The sequence below is a fragment of the Daphnia pulicaria genome, chromosome 6 (genome assembly GCF_021234035.1).
Source record: "Daphnia pulicaria isolate SC F1-1A chromosome 6, SC_F0-13Bv2, whole genome shotgun sequence".
NCBI lineage: Eukaryota > Metazoa > Arthropoda > Branchiopoda > Diplostraca > Daphniidae > Daphnia > Daphnia pulicaria.
The window spans coordinates 21,746,473-21,763,326 of record NC_060918.1 but is presented as its reverse complement, the minus strand read 5'-3'; the positions used below and the strand labels follow the sequence as shown (position 1 = coordinate 21,763,326).

The window sequence follows — 16,854 nt, the reverse complement described above, 5'->3', positions numbered from 1 at the left end:
AATATGTAATAAGAAAAAACTTAATCTAAGACAATGACTCTGATGTGTATGCAATCATTACACGATGTTAAAATAAACAAGTTTGTTTTAAAAAGAAATTCCCTGGGGAAAAAGGTCACAGAAACGGGGAAAAAAAGACAAGACGATATGACACAGTCAAGATATAAACGAAAATAAAAAGAATAAACATGTTGGAGAGGAAAATTATTTACGGTGGACAATGGTATGTCGAATCATTGTGCACTCATTTTCAATATAATCGATACTTTCGTCAAGTAATACGAAATGTTTTATCATGGCGGCAGGTTGGAATTTGAATCGATGTATCGACTTGGCTTATAAAGGAAGATAAGAGAATCTAAGAATGATGAATAAATCTCGCGACTGAAAAAAAAACTTCGACAAATACGACTGATATATAGATTAAAATATGAATGCGGGATATATACTGTACGAAGACAGATCACAGCAACGGGGGCCGACATTTATCAATTGGCAAAGCAGTCGACCTATTGATTGCATGGTCCACCGTCACGTTAAATTGATTGCCTTACACGTCGACGGCATCTTCAAGGGAAAAGTTGTTTAAAATTAAAGACGCTGGGGATTGCTGGGAAATCAAAGGCTGCTGCTGCTGTTGCTGTGGAAGCGTAGCCTGTTGGTTGAGGAACCCGATGGAACTCAGAGAATCTGGCCCATCTACTTGATCAACTGCTGCACCATCCTTGGGCTCCGAGAACTCAGCTGGAAGTCCGTCCGGTTCCTACACGAGTTAGAGAATGCAATTAATAATGAGGGCCAAACACTTGCGACAGGAATGAAACATCTAAACTATTTACCTCATGAGAATGTTTGTTGCTACGGCGGACAACATCTACGAAAAGGGTGAAGGTGGAAGGAGGGAAACGAAAGAAAAGAGTTTTGGAGAAAATAAAATAAGAAAATCGTGCACAACTCAATCCATGGAATTTAGGGAAATCAAGGCAGACTAACTAGATTCGAAATTAACTACGCTATTCGAAACGTGCAGAAATAAAATAAAAAAATTTAGAAAAAAAAAATGTATGCAGATAAAATTCTTCCCAGACTTACCAGAATTTGAATTATTAAAGTTGACTGCCGCCGCCATAGCCCGAACTTTGCTCGGCTTGACAGCTTCTTTAGCGTCATTTTCTTTTGCGGCATCAGAAATATCAGTGTCTTCTATACAATATTAATGAAAGGAACAAAGATTGAATGAGTTAACAGCACTTGTATAGTTTAAATGTCTATGGATAATTTCATACCTGTTTTCTTGTCGGAACCGACTATGGACCAAGGTCGAGGTTTGGGTGCCAGTGGCGGGGGTTTTAATTTCGTCAAAGAGTTCCTTGATTCGCTCTTGATTTCCGCACTGGAATCGCCATTATTGGGCGACTTGAGCGGATCTGTCACGTTGATTCCGGTTGAACGCAACCGGACGCCACTCAGAGGATTGGCCTTTGCGTCACTGGTAGGATCGGGTGAAGGTGAATCGTCGACAACCGTGCTGGTAGCTCTCAGTCGAATCTGATTTAGCGCATTCGATTTGTCTTCCAGCTTGGCCGTCTCGGCTTCTTCCGCTCCGCCTCTGTGACGGAGCCGGAAGCCGGTTAACGGGTTGGTTGATTTGTTACGCTCTGACTCCACTTCCTCCAGTCCCGTTGGCCGAACAAAGCGAGCATTATTTCTTTCCGGCAATTTCGGCGGTTCCTGATCTTCTGGCGTATGCGGTGTCGGACGCAGTCTGATTCCTCCGAGCGGATTCGGCGACAGGCTGTTGGCTTTACTGGGCTCGGGTTTTTCAGACCGTTCTGAAAAATCCGATTCCTCAGAGTTCTGCTTGTGCAGTATGCCGGAAATTCGACGCTCTTGCCTGGCTTTCATTTCAGCCAAGACGTTGCCTCCGACACCAATGCCCAACTTGGATGGAACAGCTGAGCGTTTGGGTGCGGCAGGTTCAGTTTCATCTTCAACTAGTTTCGGTTCAGATTCTGGCTCCTTGGTCATGGATGAGAGTTTGGTTTTGGCCACAGGAGATTTGGTCGGCGCTGGCGGTGGCGAACCATCGCCCGTTGGTGACGGACTCGGATTTTTCCCAAATATGGAAGACAGCAATCTAACTCCCATCCCACGACTACGACAAACAAAATGGAGACACACAGAAAAAAGAAACGAGTCGAGTCATTAAAAACCGATTGAAACGTTCAGCGAATAGTTGGCGAAATAATTTTTACCCAGAATCTTTCCGTTTCTCCCTAGTCACTGAAGACAAATCATCTTCGCTCTTGCGTTTTTCCTTCTCCTTTAATTTGACGGCGTCCTCGTCCAGAGTGAGCTCCTCCCTGCTACTGCTCCCAGCAGTTTCGTCACTCGGTTTGTCACCTGCCACCGAACGATGCATTGGGCTGCTCTCTGCCGACACGCTTTCTAATGAGGGCGAACCCAGCTCGGCGCTGCTGACACTGCCCAGACTACCTCGCATCCGGCTACTGCCTAAACTTACGCTGCTCCCACCTGTTCGCAAAAGACAACAAGGTAAATACAAGAAAACAAATAAAACGAGGACACGTTGATAAGCCTTGAAAAGAATGCTTGTTATCATTAACGCCGCACCTGTCGTGGTTGCCATTGTAGTCGAGTGAAAGAATGTGTCAAGCCCTTGGCTAAGATCCCCGTCGACGTCGAGACTTTCTTGCGACGCCGTTTCAGAGTTGCCGCCGACGCGCAGGGCGGCACTTCGGGTGGGCAAACGTGTCTTGGGTTTCTTTGGCCGACTCAGGCCCAAATGTTTCAAGGGAGCCGATTTTCTAGACACATCGGCTTGAGACTCGTCCACGTTGACTCCAGGTTCTTCTTCGTTGGCGTCAGGATCATCATGACCGCTGCCCAGCTGCTCGTTCAACGGTGGAACCAGGTCGGGAATGTCATCGGCAGAGGCGCCTTGTCCCATGCCGACCGTCGATTTCGGACGCAATTTTCGACTCAGCAAATTTCTTCGTTTGCTGGCCACTGGAGTGGCCTGTCAAAATGCACGAAAAAACCATTAAAATCCGATTTCGTCAGAGAACACGAAGTGAAATTGTGAAGTGGCATGCAATCACTTACGAGATTGAGGTATTCCAACTTATTAGAAGCGTTCAAGCGTTTGAGTTTTCACGTTAGTCAGTTAATTCAATTGTACCGAAAAAGCACGAAATGAGTAGAGAAAACTTACCACTGGGGAATGATCCGATTGTTGATTGTTGATGGTATCTTCTGATTCATCTCCGCCGTCCTGGGCGTTCATTTCGGTGTTGATTCGTGTTCGCGATTTGAGTACATCTGGCGTGGACGAGCGTTTCTTACAGTCTAGGGGTAAGTTGGAATCTCCAGCCTGTAATGATACGCATCAGTCAAATGAAATAAATGTCGATAACAAACCGTGACATAAGAGATAAAAAGATGATACCAAGGTTTTGTAAATGTTAGTCAAGGACTGAACCACTTCATCCATAACGCCGTCAGAGACCGTCCGACAGAGTGCGGCTGACATCTCATTGAACTGTTCAGTCAACTGCAGAGTGGCATTGTCCATCACAGCCTTCTGGATAACACTGACGGGGAAAAGGGATTGGTTCTCGATCGATTTGCGTAGCTGTTCAGTGGCGACCGAGTCGCTCATAACGGTGTTGCAGTGCTGCAGGGCGCAATGCCACAAATTGTCCCCGATGCTTTGCAGATGAGATGTGAGCAGAGCCTGAATTTCGTCGACCATGGGTTTCATCGACGAACTCAACGATATGTTATCCTGAGCTACTTCAACGCTCGACACTAATTTTCCGAGAAGCTAAAGATAAGGGAGATTTAATATTAGAGATTTCATCAATGTTTGTTTTGTCTTTACAACAATTATTTACCTCCTTGGCCGAGTGGGCGTCAGACAGAAGGTTTCGAGCATTTTCGATATCGCTGCTCCTGCCCTCGCTACCCTGTCTCTGGAGGCTACGAATGGCCTCGTTCACTTGCATGATAAGCCGATCCACCAGCTGATTCTGAGAATTATTATGCGACGTTTCGCTCTTTTGCATTGAACGTACAGAAGTCGAAGGCCCGTTGGTCGAGGGACCAACCAGCGACATGTTGCGCTGTAGTGCTTCTTGTATTTGCTTCCAAAGAATGTCGACTTTGTCGGTGCCGGTTTTAGCGGCTACCATGATGTCGTGCAGCGGGTACGATAGGCACCTCAGTGTTCGGTTACTGAAATAGCAAAACAATGGGTAAACACCAAAATGACAACAAACACAAAAACAGAGGGGGTGGGACGATGGTGGGGTGTTGAGCCGAGGCTATGTGTTTTTTGTTGAGGCGCTAATGTGTTTGGCGTATGCAAATCGGATTAAGGAAAATACCTTTCCAGTGCGTAGGCGATATCACTGTAACCGTGGACGGTAATGCTATTCCGGTCAATCGATAGCGCTCTTAGGGACGTATTGATCTGTAAGGCTTTGGAAAGGAGACGAGCGCCTGGGTCACCCATGTAATTACCGCTACAAGTGGAACAGAAACCAAGCAAATTTGTTTATCAGACGACTACCCATGCAAAAAATCGAATTAAATGAATTACTTTAGGTCCAGATGCTGCAGCGACTGATTGCTACCGACCGCGTTGATCAAACTGTACAGTTCGCTCTTTAATTTGCAATCGACCAGACATAATGCCTCGATAACACAGTCCTCTTCCTGCAGCCAAATGTTTTGAAATTAGTCTTCCAAATTTCGTAAAAAAAAAAATCTATTTTTAACTGACCTGCAAGAGATGTACGAAAGCATCAATGACGGTCGTGGCATGTTTCGATTTCATGTTCTGAAAGTTCTTGTTGAGGATAAGCTTTTTCATGGACTTATTCCGGCTTATCGAGAGTAGGACACCAGCCATTTCCACATCGATCCCGTTGTCGCTAATGTCCAAAGTCGAGACGCAACGGACGCCGTGAATGCATGACTCAAGGACGTGACATCCCCCATTGCCCAATATATTGTTGCTCAGATCTAATGTGACATTGTCGATAGATTCATTGCACGCCAGACCAAGGAGAAGATTCCTAATGTACCAGATTATCCGATTAGTCACAGTAACAAACACAAACAAATAAAAAAAAATGTTGATGGCGATCAAGTTAACTTACTTTAGTGCCTCTGGTGTAATCTTACAGTGGGATACGATAATAGTACGCAACGCCAGAGCGGAAGTGAAATACTGCTTAAAGGAGGGTGGCAGCTCTTTGCCTTTTTTGGTGGAAAAGTAATTTTTCGACAAATCGAGGTGACGCAGATGAGTCGTTCCTCCACGCAATAGTGCTCCAAATATCTACGTAAAAGATCAAGGGCATGATGAAGAAAATGACGTCGTTGGACATTAATAATGCTGTGGTCAGCTCTTACCGGCTCAAGTGCGATATCGGTGTTTGATAAATTCAAAAATGTCAGCACATTCGGTTGGGCGAGAAAGCTGCAGATCGTCTATCAAATGCGAAAAAAGAAAACGGTTTTAAACTAGTTCGCAGTATAAGTTCATAACCTTAATCCTTACATTGATATCATCTTTGGCGACGTTACTGCTCAGATCGAGATGTTGCAAGGATGAGGCCATGCACTTGTTGAGGACAAGAGCATGCCCTATTTGAGCCACGCCTTTTCCCGTTAGCCCGCAGTGGGAAAGCGAGAGTTTCACTAGACCACGATGGGCTTTGGACAGTGACGAGCTGAGATGCGTGGCGCCTGTGAAAAGAAAACGTGAATTGAGCAGAGCGTAAATAAGACGAATCTGAATAGAGTGAGTCATAGAGCGAACCAACAGCTCATTCTGTCCCTCGGCAAACAAAAACAAACACGGTGTGAATAAAAAAAAATGCGTGACGAGCAACGGCACAATTAGAAACAACAAACTCAAGCACCGAGTTGAATCTAGGACGACAAAGCAAAGCCACACACAAAAAAAAACTAAACACGCAGGCCTATCAGTAAAACTTTGACCTTGTCTAACTTTGGCCAGGAAACCGCATAGGCTAGCAATGCCTGCATGCAAGACGCATACAAATGTGAATGTGCATGAAATCAAAAAAAATTAATTAAGTAAAAAGAAAATTCAAAAACTTGTTACTAGAAATTGCAAAACAAAAGAAGAAAAGGGCCAAATAATGATCATGAAAACGTATTCATACCACGATCTTCGATGAGATTGTGCGACAAGTCGATTCCGTGCAGTGAGCTGTTTGAATTCGATATGATGGCCATGCTTAGCTTATTGGCGAAATCCCTGAGATAAGAAATGAAAAACAAAAGATTTAAAAAAAAGCTCATGAATGAGTTATGTTACAGATTCCGAGTACCCTTTGAAACCAGCATTGTCAACATAAATCTCTTCGAGAGTGGTTGACTTCTTGAGGACGGCTAAGAGACGTTCCGAGCACTCGTGTGACAGCTTCAAGTGACTGCAACGGAACTGTAGGAAGAAGGAGTTGAGCTCCAAAGCGGCGATAATAGGAATTAAATCCCTAAAAATAATATGAGTTCATTACACGGGATAAAAACAAATGACTATTTGAGAAAAGGTTAGAACTCACTTGGGATCTAAATGGTCAAAATCTCGAAGGTTCAGCTCCTTCGAGTTGTGGGACATGTATATCGTGTCCACATCCTAAATTGATTTATAATGGCTGTGCAGATTAGTGTTGAAGAAAGTAGACAATGAGTTAACTACTTACCCAAGCAACCTCTTCCCGATACGGCAATCCATAATAATCACACATGCAAGCATATTGACGAGAGAAGTTTCCACATGGAATGCTTAATTCGCTATCGTTACTGGAACCGCGAAGGAGATTGGAAAGGTTTTCCATCCTACCGACCGGGCTGACTTCAATACGTCGTACCACTTGACTGAAAACAAAGGAGGGATTAGAATTTGCAACGTGCACTCAAATTATTCAATCCTTTACTCAATGGGAATCCCTGGAAATAAGTCACTAATTGCTGTGACTATGGCAGTGATCAGAGAATCGGAAGTTTGGTTCAACTCCTCTTGGGTATGGAAGGAATAAACCTTGTCCACAGTAGACAAGGTGAGCTATCAAAGGAAAAGGCAGTTTGATGTTCAGTCTTAATCACACAGCATTGAAAGCAAACAAAGTACAAAACAATGATTATTATACCTGTGATAATTTCTTGCTCTCGATGGATTGCAAGTCAAGGTAGTGGAGATTAAAGTCAATTTTAGTTGGAATTTTAGGAGTAAATACAAATAGTCGACATGGAGTAAAAACCTGTCGGAACAAATGATTGAAATAAAACCAGACACAGAGCTGCGATTCAAGTGCAATATGCTTACGAGAATCCTGTTTTCCATTTTATCCCCTTTGGTTTCCATGCGTACAGCTCTCCTCTCAGTGATTTTGACATGTTTACCAAGTACATTTCTGACACTCTCTGGTAAAAAGAGAAAGAGTTATTACTGTGTTGACAATCACATAGGGAAAAAGAAGCTAGACAATTCTTAGAAATAGGGATACGCCCAATTTATCGGGGTAAATAAACACACACTGACACTCAAGCCGCTTGCACATAGACGATATATGTAAACTAAACGGTTCGTTTACCGTGAATATCATGAGTGAGGGTATCCTTTTTATCACCGAGAGCCATTTTGATGATTTCCTACGAACGCATCCAGAAGAGTGTCACAGAAACCAAAAAAGTGTGTGTGTGTGTCGTTATAAAAAAACAAACAAAAAACAAACAAATCTCTGGCTAACGAGTTGGCTTGAATAAATTCATTGACAGCGGTCTTTTGTGTGTCTTCCTTCCGCAGCTCATAGTTGGGCCACTACTGCACTGGGCTGGGGGCTTGCAGCAGTGACAATTCTATTCACTAGTAACACACGATGCTGTGGTGGCGCTAATAAAGCGACCCGTTTCGAACGTCCCTTTCTTTTTTGTTAACGAACGATATCTGTTTTCCCAATCTTCCTTTCTTCTTGTTATACTTAAAAAGCCTACGCAAAAGAAAAAGTTAAGCCCACGCTAATCGAAACTAGGCATCTATTCTCGATAGTTCTCCGTGTGAATTTTTAGAAAAATATCTAGCGTGGGGAAAACTCGGTCATAGTAGATTTTCATTATTTCTCGTAAAGAATTTTAAGAGGAATAGACATTCTGCGGCTGCAGGATGCAGTGAAACTCTAAAAGAGAAAAGAAAATCGAAGGTCTCAAGTGTTGGCAGTCGACACGTACGTCTCCCCACTTTACCCGACTGACTTGATGTGGTTTTTTTGTTGTATCTTGGCGATGGAAATGTGCTGATTCAACGTGTATCTTCCTTCATTTAAAAGGATCTCGACATTTTCCTTGTGTACAGTATAAATTTGCCAGCTTTTGTTGACAGATCACACACACACATATAACGGTTAAGATCTAGTATTCCCGTTCTTTTTAGTATTCCACTTGTCTTATTTCATTACACGAGATCGATGCCTACCGTTGACCTGAGTAGTGTTGTACACTTTTATGTTGGGATGATGCATGGTCTTTTGGGACCTAAGCCAGTTTTAGACAACTTTTTTTTCTTCTTTGCTGATTCCGATTCATTCCGGGCTCTCGAATAACATGAAAGCACGTGAGAAGAAATTGAATAAAGATGAAAGCTCGTCCTTACTCTGCAGAACTAACGGCATAGCGTCTATACGCATTAAATCGTCGCATGCATCCATTATTTTGAGTCATTACCATTGATGTAGATTCTAATCTTGATCTTATTTCTGGTTGTCGGCTCCGAGTGAAAAATCTATACAGCCCAAAAAATAATAATAATAAGTAACCTGTCCATGTGAACTTGTTTCCCGCTCACGCAAAAAGTTGTCGGTCTAGTCCATTTCGACCGACCGTCACATCCCATACAATCGGCTAACAAGTGGAGCAAAGAAAATAGTCGTAAAAGAAAGACCCCTGCAGGGTCCTATCCTATGTACCCCAAACAATAGATTGATGATCGCGTGGAGCTCCAATGTACAAGTACAAGAGCAGCGGGACGCATTCGATATGCCAAGAAGAGAACAATCAGTCGTTAGACCAATGACAACGTTCTAGTTCCTAGAGTTAAGGGAGGGAGAAACTTCCTTTTTCTTTTATTATGTACCGCAGAAAGACGGTAGCTGTATCAATGGCTATATACTAAAAAAATTTCGGTCAGTGGGCGGGGGGAGTCGTGTGAAAAGATCGGCTTCCGTATTTAAAGGAAAGAAAAAGCCGGCCGACATCTAGCGAGAAATACTGAAGAAGGGACAGTTTGCGAGGAAGGAGAGAGCGCCGACAAATTCTTTTGGTTTGACACGCACACATTCAAATATTCAACGGTTAAATAAACGAATGAAGAAACAAAATTTTGCAAAAGTAGGATAATGAGAGAAATTGGCATGGTGCTAGGAGAAAAAATAAACAAAATTTTTGTGTGTATACATATTATACGGCATCTCAAGAGAGAAGGCTAGCTAGTACTCGTCGTAGTCGTCACCGTAGCCTCCATCTCCGTTGAAGTTGTTGAGTAGGTTTCCGACCGATTCTATTTCCTCCTCTTCTTCCTCTTCCTCGTCCTCGTACATGTCTTCTGGCTGGGGAGGAGGTGGCGAAGGCGGTAGGAGCTGTTCTTTTTGAGGCTTCGTTTCGGATTTCGTTGCACTGCCTCTGGGCTTCGTAGCTGACAAGTTCACTTTGGCTCCGCTGCTCGGATGGATAATTTAATTAAGTCTCGTGTCCATCAAAGCGCACAGCAGTCTTTTTTCATTTCGACATACCTGGATCTAGTAGAGGAAGAAACAGACGGTTTGGTTTCCACCACGGGCTCGTCGGACGCAGTTGATGTCGAAGGTCCAGAATCGGAAAGAGATGACGAAGGAGCAAAGGAGAAATCCAAGTCCTTCAATTTATCGTAATTGATTTTATTGGAAATACGTTTGCCGATCAGCATCTTGCCAATCGCTTCACCTGTAAGGAAGGAAAAGTGGTGTCAAACCAGGCATACAAAAACAGAATTACAAAATTGAAATTTATTACCTGGAGTGGACCCCGAATATGATTGCTGGGGTTGCCTCCTGGCCGTCTTTCTTTTGCGCTTTTCGCCCCTCTTTTGCTTCTCTTCTTCTTCTTCCGCCTTCCGCTTTTGTTTGGCTGTTGGCATTGAAATTAATAATGAAACGTTCATCACCTTGGGAAACAAACAACTATTTATCTTTACCTTCCAATTCTTTCATGAATTCCCCGTTCAATGCCATCCACATGTCAGTAGTCATCTTTGCCTCGTCCTCCGTTTTGATGTACGAGTCCATTTCTGAGTCATCTATTCCTTCCAAATCCAGTTCGCCCGAGTCGGGTGGAGCCTCGTCTTGTTTGCTGAGTTCTTCCTTTTCCACGGATCCCGAGAAAATACCCAAACTGGCTAATGAAGGCCCTAAATAACGTGCGTGAAATAAGTTAACAGAGCATCAGGTGTTTGAACTAGTACGGGGAGTGCTTACTGAGATGGTGGCGTAGTTGAAGGTACGTGGCGCCAGGTGGAGGCATCAAAATAGATTCGTCTGTATCGGAAGTAGTTTTTCGGGCAGTGGGTAAGGAGTTGGCATCAACGGCGGCAGCTTCGGTAGGGGTCAGGCATTCCTTGACGGCTGTCATCGTCATGTCGGCGATGACGTCCTCAACTTCAGGATCGGTGGATGGACTACTTGTCCTGCTGGGGCCGGCGATAGGTGAGTCTGGAATCGCAAGGGCCTCTGTAATGAAACAACGATCCATTACTGACGATGCAACTAGCACAATAGGAGGTAGAGACCAAACCTTTGGCGTATTTCGCGTAAGGACCTCGTTTCTTCGCTAGGCTCAAGGCAATCTGCCGGTTGATCTCTTTCTCCAGTTCAACCATCTCTTCTGTCGACTGAACGAATTTCAGAGACGGTTATACAGAAGAATTTTTGGCTAAATTGTTTGCACTACCTCTTCCTCAATTTCGTCAATCCTGTCTTTCTTCCGAGATTTGAGGAAGGCCGGTGGATCGTGTTCTTCTTCCAAGTCCACTTGCATAAACTCTTCGAGAGTCAAACTGCTCGACGCAGTCTCACCGAATTCTTGCATGCGTTTTCGGACCGTGTTCTCGTGGACTTTCACCTCTTTGATGACATCAATCACAGTCCGATTAAAGCCATGATATCGGGCAGCAATCAGCAGCGCCGCCCCGCAGAGCCCAGATGGACGTCTACCAGTATGAATCCAATCGCGTTTCATCCGCTGCACAAGTCGTAAGGCAGACCTGGACACTTCGTGAGTCTTATCACCAAAGTTCATTCGATTAGCGTAGCGCATCACGTACAAACAAGGATCTACATTGATGAAAAGGTTAGGGTTGGCGAGTTTCAGAAAATTAGAGGAGCTAAAAAAATGATGCAACTTACCAACTGAGGGAATACTAAGATTAAACATCTTAGCAATCTGCATGAAAGTGTGCCCAAGTGTGTAAACGTCGATATCTATAACATCTGCAATGTCTATCAGAAGATCTAGAAACAAAAGTTTACATAATAAGTAAATATGGAGGCTGTATGGTGTACCAAATAAACCTACGGGCGGTCCCTTCCATGCGGCAAGTAATATAAATGCATGCAGCCACAACATGAGCGGATTTTCTGCCGTTTGTCAAATGACGCTGAAGAGCCATGCCATAAAAATTGACAGCCATGTCTATGCAGTGTTGGTTCAAACTGAAAATCAGATAAAAACATTGTTTCATGACGATATTATTTTAGTTTGAGTTATTAAATGCAAATTACTTTAATTGCTGGCCCATGGTAGTTATTTTTTCCCGAGCCCTCTTCATAGTTATCTCTCTGGACTGTTTTCCATTTCCTCCACGATAGCTGTTGATGAAACCTGTTCCCCCTTGGTTTTCATTCGACACAAACTGTCCAATAGCAGAGGCACCTCCATAGGCATTTTCTTCAAATTGTACTTCTGAAACGATGCAATTTTCTTCAAGAACAGCACCACAGTTTGTGCAGACAACAATGCCTCGAGCATGATCCACATCAACGTCTGTGCCACCACAGCTTTTGCAAGCCTTGCTTGACATTTCCAACTGAAAAGAGAAAGAATAGCAAAATGATTTGAAATGTAAACAAAAAGCACAAAGTGAAAAAGGCTAGAAAAAAACATGATTGCTGCATGCACCCATCTTTCTAAAACCTGCATGCCCCAAGAAAAATATTTTACATCCCATGCTACTCAAAGAGAAATACCTGAAAAACGAGACTCACAGATATTACGACAAATCTTTCATTACAATCAAATTTATCCACCAAACTAGGAAACGGCGAGACAAATAACGTCCATACAAGCGATAGGAGAAAAGGAATTGCTCTTCCTTTTGCTCAGTCAAGTTTGTAATAGCAGACGACGTTTCACTCACGCGGTTCGCAACGTTGCTACTAGGTGGCAGATTGGCAAGGCTTGCACCAAATTCAAACCATGATGTTGACTGTTTTTTTTTTTTTTTTTACAACTGTACTTCATGTTTAAACTATTTTACTAAGATTACGATTGATTACATATCTGGGGACAAATCCACAACACAGTTATGTAATGCATTTGTTTTTAAATGTTTTACACTTTCTGGTAATAGTTAGTTCAATCACAGTTATATAATCTGGCATTTGAACACGATTAAATAGTAAATGCTGCCGTGTGCATAATAATGTAGCCTTGTTCAGTTAAAAAACAATAACGTAATAATAATGGAAATACATTTTTAATATAATAATTTTACGGTACGATGCAGGTTTTGAGTGCAAAGTGGTCTTTCTACTTTTACCATTAGAATGTTGCTAAACCGGATTCGAAAACCACTCACTTTCGTAGCTTTTTCTTCGTTGACTTGATCAGATCATTTTTTAAAATTAATTTTTGTGCCTATTTTGAAATTTAATGGCTATTTCGATATGATAATTTTATCAAAGGATTTTACATCGAAGATTCAGGGAACGAGCCTATAATCTCTTGTTCCGTAAGCAAGCGCTTTATCCATTGAGCCCCGGGACCACATAAAGACCACATAATTAATACAATCTATGGTTTTAGGGAGTCGAGCTTGGTACTACCATACAAACATACAAACAATTCCTGGAATTAGACGAAGCAGTTTCACGAAGATAAATCTCGAGCCCCTTTCTAAATTCACACAATCCTTGTTCTTCAAGTCGGCAGAACAAATGAAGAGGGACAGTTAGTTTGGTCTTTTTTTAGAAGTTCTTTTCTGTTTTTTATTACGAGAGAAACTCGTTTCGTACGTATAATTTGACACACCCTATCTTGTATCTCCTAGGACCCAAAAATCAACGGGAAACGAACTGATTTGTTTTCATATCATCCTTTCTATTTTTTCACCACACAGTTTGATGCTAAACCCAAAGAGATGTGGACGTTTGATTTGTCGTTGTCATTTCTGCTGCAAATTGGGTTGTTGATTACATTGGCACTAGGCTCTTTGAAAGCTTATCTACTTTTGAAGATGGAAGATTGCAAGAGCACCAACAAACTGACGGGCAAAACGGCCATCATCACCGGAGCCAACACGGGAATCGGAAAAGAGACGGCCATCGACTTGGCAAAGCGAGGAGCTCGAGTCATTCTCGCTTGCAGAAACCTCGACAAAGCCTCCGCTGCCAAAGGTACTTGGATCAATATTTAACCTAATAAGCCTTTTACCACATATTTTAAAATGCATTTCGATGCTGTATTTGTTCAGATGACATTATCCGAGAATCAGGGAACGCGAACGTTGTCGTCCGTCATCTTGATTTGGCTTCGCTCAAATCCGTCCGCAAATTCGCTGATGAAATCATCAAGAATGAGCCTCGCCTCGACATTCTCGTTAATAACGCCGGATGTGTTGTCTATCATGACAAATTGACGGAAGACGGACTAGCCTACCATATGCAGACGAATCACCTGGGCCACTTTCTCCTGATGAATCTCCTACTCGGTAAAGTTTGACTTTTTTCGGTGTTCATCATATTATAATGATCTGACGTTAATTCTTCTGGGATTGAATTGATTCAGGATTGCTTAAAAAATCAGCTCCTTCTCGCATTGTCTGCACTGCTTCGATGGCTCACGGATGGACCAAGTCTTTGGACGTGGAAAATTTACACTCCGAATTTTCTTACACCAGCAAAAGCACTTTAATTCACGAAATGTAGGTTAACAATTTTTCATTGGTTTGTTCAATCACGTTAATTGTCGGCTAAAAGTTATTTTTAATTGTATCCCCTTGGTAGATATCTGTACGTGTATTCCAAGTTGAGCCCAGTTCTCTGCACTCGACATCTAGCACCCCTCATCTTCGATTCAGGTTAGTACGAATTGAAATTATTAACTACGCGTTCAAAATGGCACAAATTAATTTAACTTATTTTTTTTTTTTTTTTCAAAAGGTGTTACAATCAACTGTTTGTGTCCCGGTGTTGTATACACGGACGTCTTTCGCAACACTTATTCGTGTAAAAATGTTAATCATTCTTTTATTCCCTCATAGATTTTTAACATCTTCAAATTTCCTGTATTTGGTTTCAATCTAGGGTTTCAAATGATTGTCACTTTTGCCGCTCCGTATTTCCTCAAGGTTTGATTCTGCCTTTAATACTAATCAAATTTCTCAAAAGGTTAATTTATTTTCTACAATTCCAGACTGCCAAACAAGGTGCGCAGACCAATATTCACTTGGCTGTATCGGACGAAGTAGCTGGCATTACTGGAGAATACTTCACTAGTTGCAAGGTTTAACAAAATTTAAAAAAAGACAAATTTCAACGAGAAATCAATTCTTCATGCTAATGTTCGGCCTTACAGGTAACGGACGTTTCAAAGCTAGCAAAGGATGCGGCAGTAGCAAAGAAAGTGTGGGAGATGTGTGAAACACTAGTCAAGCTTCAGCCGGAAGAACGTCATTATTAATGAAGATGAAATGACACTTTGACTTAGATAAACAAGAGAAAACTGATAAAATCATCTATATAGAAAAAAAAAACTATCGAAAATTCGCACATATTAAAAAATATTACACTTTGATTGTGTACAAATAATCATATACTATTAAATTGCTAGCTCAAAATATTCACTAACATAACCGGAAAGCCAAGTAACTACTAGTATTTTGCTCTCAACAAATGTTAACCAACAGAATCCCAGAAATAACATGATATAATTTTTAAAAACCTTACTTTTATTTTCCTGTTTCATAAGCCCGTCAACCGGTTTCCTTATTTACCGGTTTATTTTTCCCGAGGCTAGTAGACTTTCTGGATGAAATATATTCTATCCGTAACCTCAAAAACGTGTTGCATTGACTTCATTTGAAAACAAGATCGCTTTGTCCGATTTCGTCCCGTCCCATATATGTTTCCCCTCGGGTCAACAGTGGGTCTTGCCTCTTCTTACACAATCAGTTAGATACCAGCACTCGAAAGATGTGGAGGTTCACGATCAGGACTTACTGGTATATAATCCAGTAAAAAAGGGCGGAAAAAACATGATTGCTGGATACAAGCGATAGGAGAAAAGGAAAATTTGCTCTTCCTTTTGCTCAGTGACTCAGTCGAGTTTGTAATAGCAGACGACGTTTCACTAACGCGATTTGTTGCTACTAGGTGGCAGATTGGCAAGGCTTGCACCAAATTCAAACCATTCAAACTAAGATTTCGATTGATTACATATCTGGGGACAAATCCACAACACAGTTATCTAATGCATTTGTTTCTAAATATTTTACACTTGCTGGTAATAGCTAGTTAATCATAATATTTTATATCTAGCACTCGAACACGATTCGATTGAAAAAAAATCTGCCCTAAGCATAGAAATGTAGTAACCTTTTTTTTTTAACCTTGTACCGTTAAAAAACTAAAAATTCAATAACAGTTTTCGGAAACAATTGTTTATCTTATTATGCAGGTTTCAAGTTTAAGGTGGCCTTTTCACTAGTCTACTATAGAGATTTCTACTTTAGCCGAATTAGAATGTTGCTAGACCAGATTTGAAAACCACTCATTATGTAACGTTACTTCGTTATCTGGAACAGTTTCAGTCCATTTTTGGTGAAAATGGTATACTACGTATACAAACAATTCCTGGAATTAGACGAAGCAGCTTCACGAAGATAAATCTCGAGCCCCTTTCTAAATTCACACCATCCTTGTTCTTCAAGTCGGTTAAACAAATGAAGAGTGACAGTTAGTTTGGCTGTTTTTATGAGTTATGACGAGAAATACTAGTTTCGTAGTTTTACATATTCTATGTCTATCTCCCCATGCCCAAAAAATCAAGGAGAAACGAACTGATTTGTTTTCATGTCTTCCTTTCTATTTTGGCACCACACAGTTCGATGCTAAGCTCCAAAAGACGTTTGATTTTTCGTTTACCTTTCTGCTGCAAATTAGGATGTTGATTACATTAGCGCTAAGCTCTTTGAAAGCTTATCTGATTTGGACGAGGGAAGATTGCAAGAGCACCAACACCAAACGGCCATCATCACCGGAGCCAATACGGGAATCGGCAAAGAGACGGCCATCGATTTTGAAACACAGAAATTTTGATTTTGAAAAGAAACAGGAATTTTGAAAAAATCGGCTCCTTCCCGCATCATCAATGTTTCTTCCGTCGCTCACACTATGACGAAAACGTTTGAATTGAATAATTTGAATTCAGTGATATCTTGCAAGAACGATGTCCACAACGCAGTGTATAATAATAGCTCACACAATTTTT

At 41.8% G+C, this 16,854-nt stretch overlaps 3 protein-coding genes across 7 annotated transcripts; 1 reads left to right on the top strand and 2 right to left on the bottom strand.

Moving 5' to 3' along the window:
* Window positions 1-26: 26 nt before the first annotated feature.
* Window positions 27-7,912, bottom strand: LOC124342548 (F-actin-uncapping protein LRRC16A-like). Of its 4 annotated transcripts, XM_046795532.1 has the most exons (25): window positions 7,656-7,911; window positions 7,388-7,485; window positions 7,212-7,322; window positions 6,999-7,126; window positions 6,765-6,939; window positions 6,624-6,697; window positions 6,390-6,554; window positions 6,222-6,316; window positions 6,034-6,075; window positions 5,591-5,778; window positions 5,443-5,520; window positions 5,187-5,368; window positions 4,808-5,102; window positions 4,625-4,740; window positions 4,410-4,547; window positions 3,918-4,257; window positions 3,470-3,847; window positions 3,236-3,394; window positions 3,127-3,144; window positions 2,635-3,040; window positions 2,256-2,535; window positions 1,287-2,155; window positions 1,093-1,203; window positions 840-874; window positions 27-763 (listed from the first exon to the last, which is right to left on the bottom strand). In XM_046795532.1, the coding sequence occupies exons 1-25, from the start codon at window positions 7,699-7,701 to the stop codon at window positions 551-553; spliced, it is 4,740 nt and encodes a 1,579-aa protein (XP_046651488.1). In that variant the 5' UTR covers window positions 7,702-7,911; the 3' UTR covers window positions 27-550. The 4 variants fall into 4 exon arrangements, with proteins under 4 accessions (XP_046651488.1, XP_046651489.1, XP_046651490.1 ...); XM_046795533.1 differs by lacking the exon at window positions 3,127-3,144 and having other exon boundaries at window positions 7,656-7,910; XM_046795534.1 differs by lacking the exon at window positions 6,034-6,075 and having other exon boundaries at window positions 7,656-7,910.
* Window positions 7,913-9,135: 1,223 nt separating this feature from the next.
* On the bottom strand, window positions 9,136-12,492 carry LOC124342636 (transcription factor IIIB 90 kDa subunit-like). 2 transcript variants are annotated; one of them, XM_046795700.1, is made up of 11 exons: window positions 12,351-12,492; window positions 11,868-12,172; window positions 11,662-11,798; window positions 11,493-11,597; window positions 11,038-11,420; window positions 10,882-10,978; window positions 10,566-10,817; window positions 10,286-10,498; window positions 10,105-10,218; window positions 9,846-10,035; window positions 9,136-9,771 (listed from the first exon to the last, which is right to left on the bottom strand). In XM_046795700.1, the coding sequence occupies exons 2-11, from the start codon at window positions 12,164-12,166 to the stop codon at window positions 9,543-9,545; spliced, it is 2,019 nt and encodes a 672-aa protein (XP_046651656.1). In that variant the 5' UTR covers window positions 12,167-12,172; window positions 12,351-12,492; the 3' UTR covers window positions 9,136-9,542. The 2 variants fall into 2 exon arrangements, with proteins under 2 accessions (XP_046651656.1, XP_046651655.1); XM_046795699.1 differs by having other exon boundaries at window positions 12,333-12,491.
* A 978-nt stretch (window positions 12,493-13,470) lies between these two features.
* LOC124342770 (retinol dehydrogenase 11-like) lies at window positions 13,471-15,417 on the top strand. The gene is made up of 8 exons (XM_046795922.1): window positions 13,471-13,760; window positions 13,838-14,074; window positions 14,152-14,287; window positions 14,370-14,443; window positions 14,526-14,591; window positions 14,670-14,713; window positions 14,779-14,868; window positions 14,941-15,417. Exons 1-8 carry the CDS (start codon window positions 13,505-13,507, stop codon window positions 15,043-15,045), a joined length of 1,008 nt encoding a protein of 335 aa, XP_046651878.1. The 5' UTR covers window positions 13,471-13,504; the 3' UTR covers window positions 15,046-15,417.
* Window positions 15,418-16,854: the final 1,437 nt, after the last annotated feature.

What these genes read in the sequence shown, in the direction of transcription:
- LOC124342548 (XM_046795532.1), bottom strand. Translation starts at nt 7,701, where the DNA reads ATGGCTCTCGGTGATAAAAAGGATACCCTCACTCATGATATTCACG. An exon ending in CCGATATCGCACTTGAGCCG is followed by an intron (nt 5,369 to 5,442) that starts GTAAGAGCTGAC and finishes TCTTTTACGTAG; the next exon opens with ATATTTGGAGCACTATTGCG. An exon ending in ACGCCCACTCGGCCAAGGAG is followed by an intron (nt 3,848 to 3,917) that starts GTAAATAATTGT and finishes CCTTATCTTTAG; the next exon opens with CTTCTCGGAAAATTAGTGTC.
- LOC124342636 (XM_046795700.1), bottom strand. Translation starts at nt 12,166, where the DNA reads ATGTCAAGCAAGGCTTGCAAAAGCTGTGGTGGCACAGACGTTGATGTG. An exon ending in TTGACGAAATTGAGGAAGAG is followed by an intron (nt 10,979 to 11,037) that starts GTAGTGCAAACA and finishes AAATTCGTTCAG; the next exon opens with TCGACAGAAGAGATGGTTGA. An exon ending in ATTCATGAAAGAATTGGAAG is followed by an intron (nt 10,219 to 10,285) that starts GTAAAGATAAAT and finishes CAATGCCAACAG; the next exon opens with CCAAACAAAAGCGGAAGGCG.
- LOC124342770 (XM_046795922.1), top strand. Translation starts at nt 13,505, where the DNA reads ATGTGGACGTTTGATTTGTCGTTGTCATTTCTGCTGCAAATTGGGTTG. An exon ending in CCTGATGAATCTCCTACTCG is followed by an intron (nt 14,075 to 14,151) that starts GTAAAGTTTGAC and finishes GAATTGATTCAG; the next exon opens with GATTGCTTAAAAAATCAGCT. An exon ending in CCGCTCCGTATTTCCTCAAG is followed by an intron (nt 14,714 to 14,778) that starts GTTTGATTCTGC and finishes CTACAATTCCAG; the next exon opens with ACTGCCAAACAAGGTGCGCA.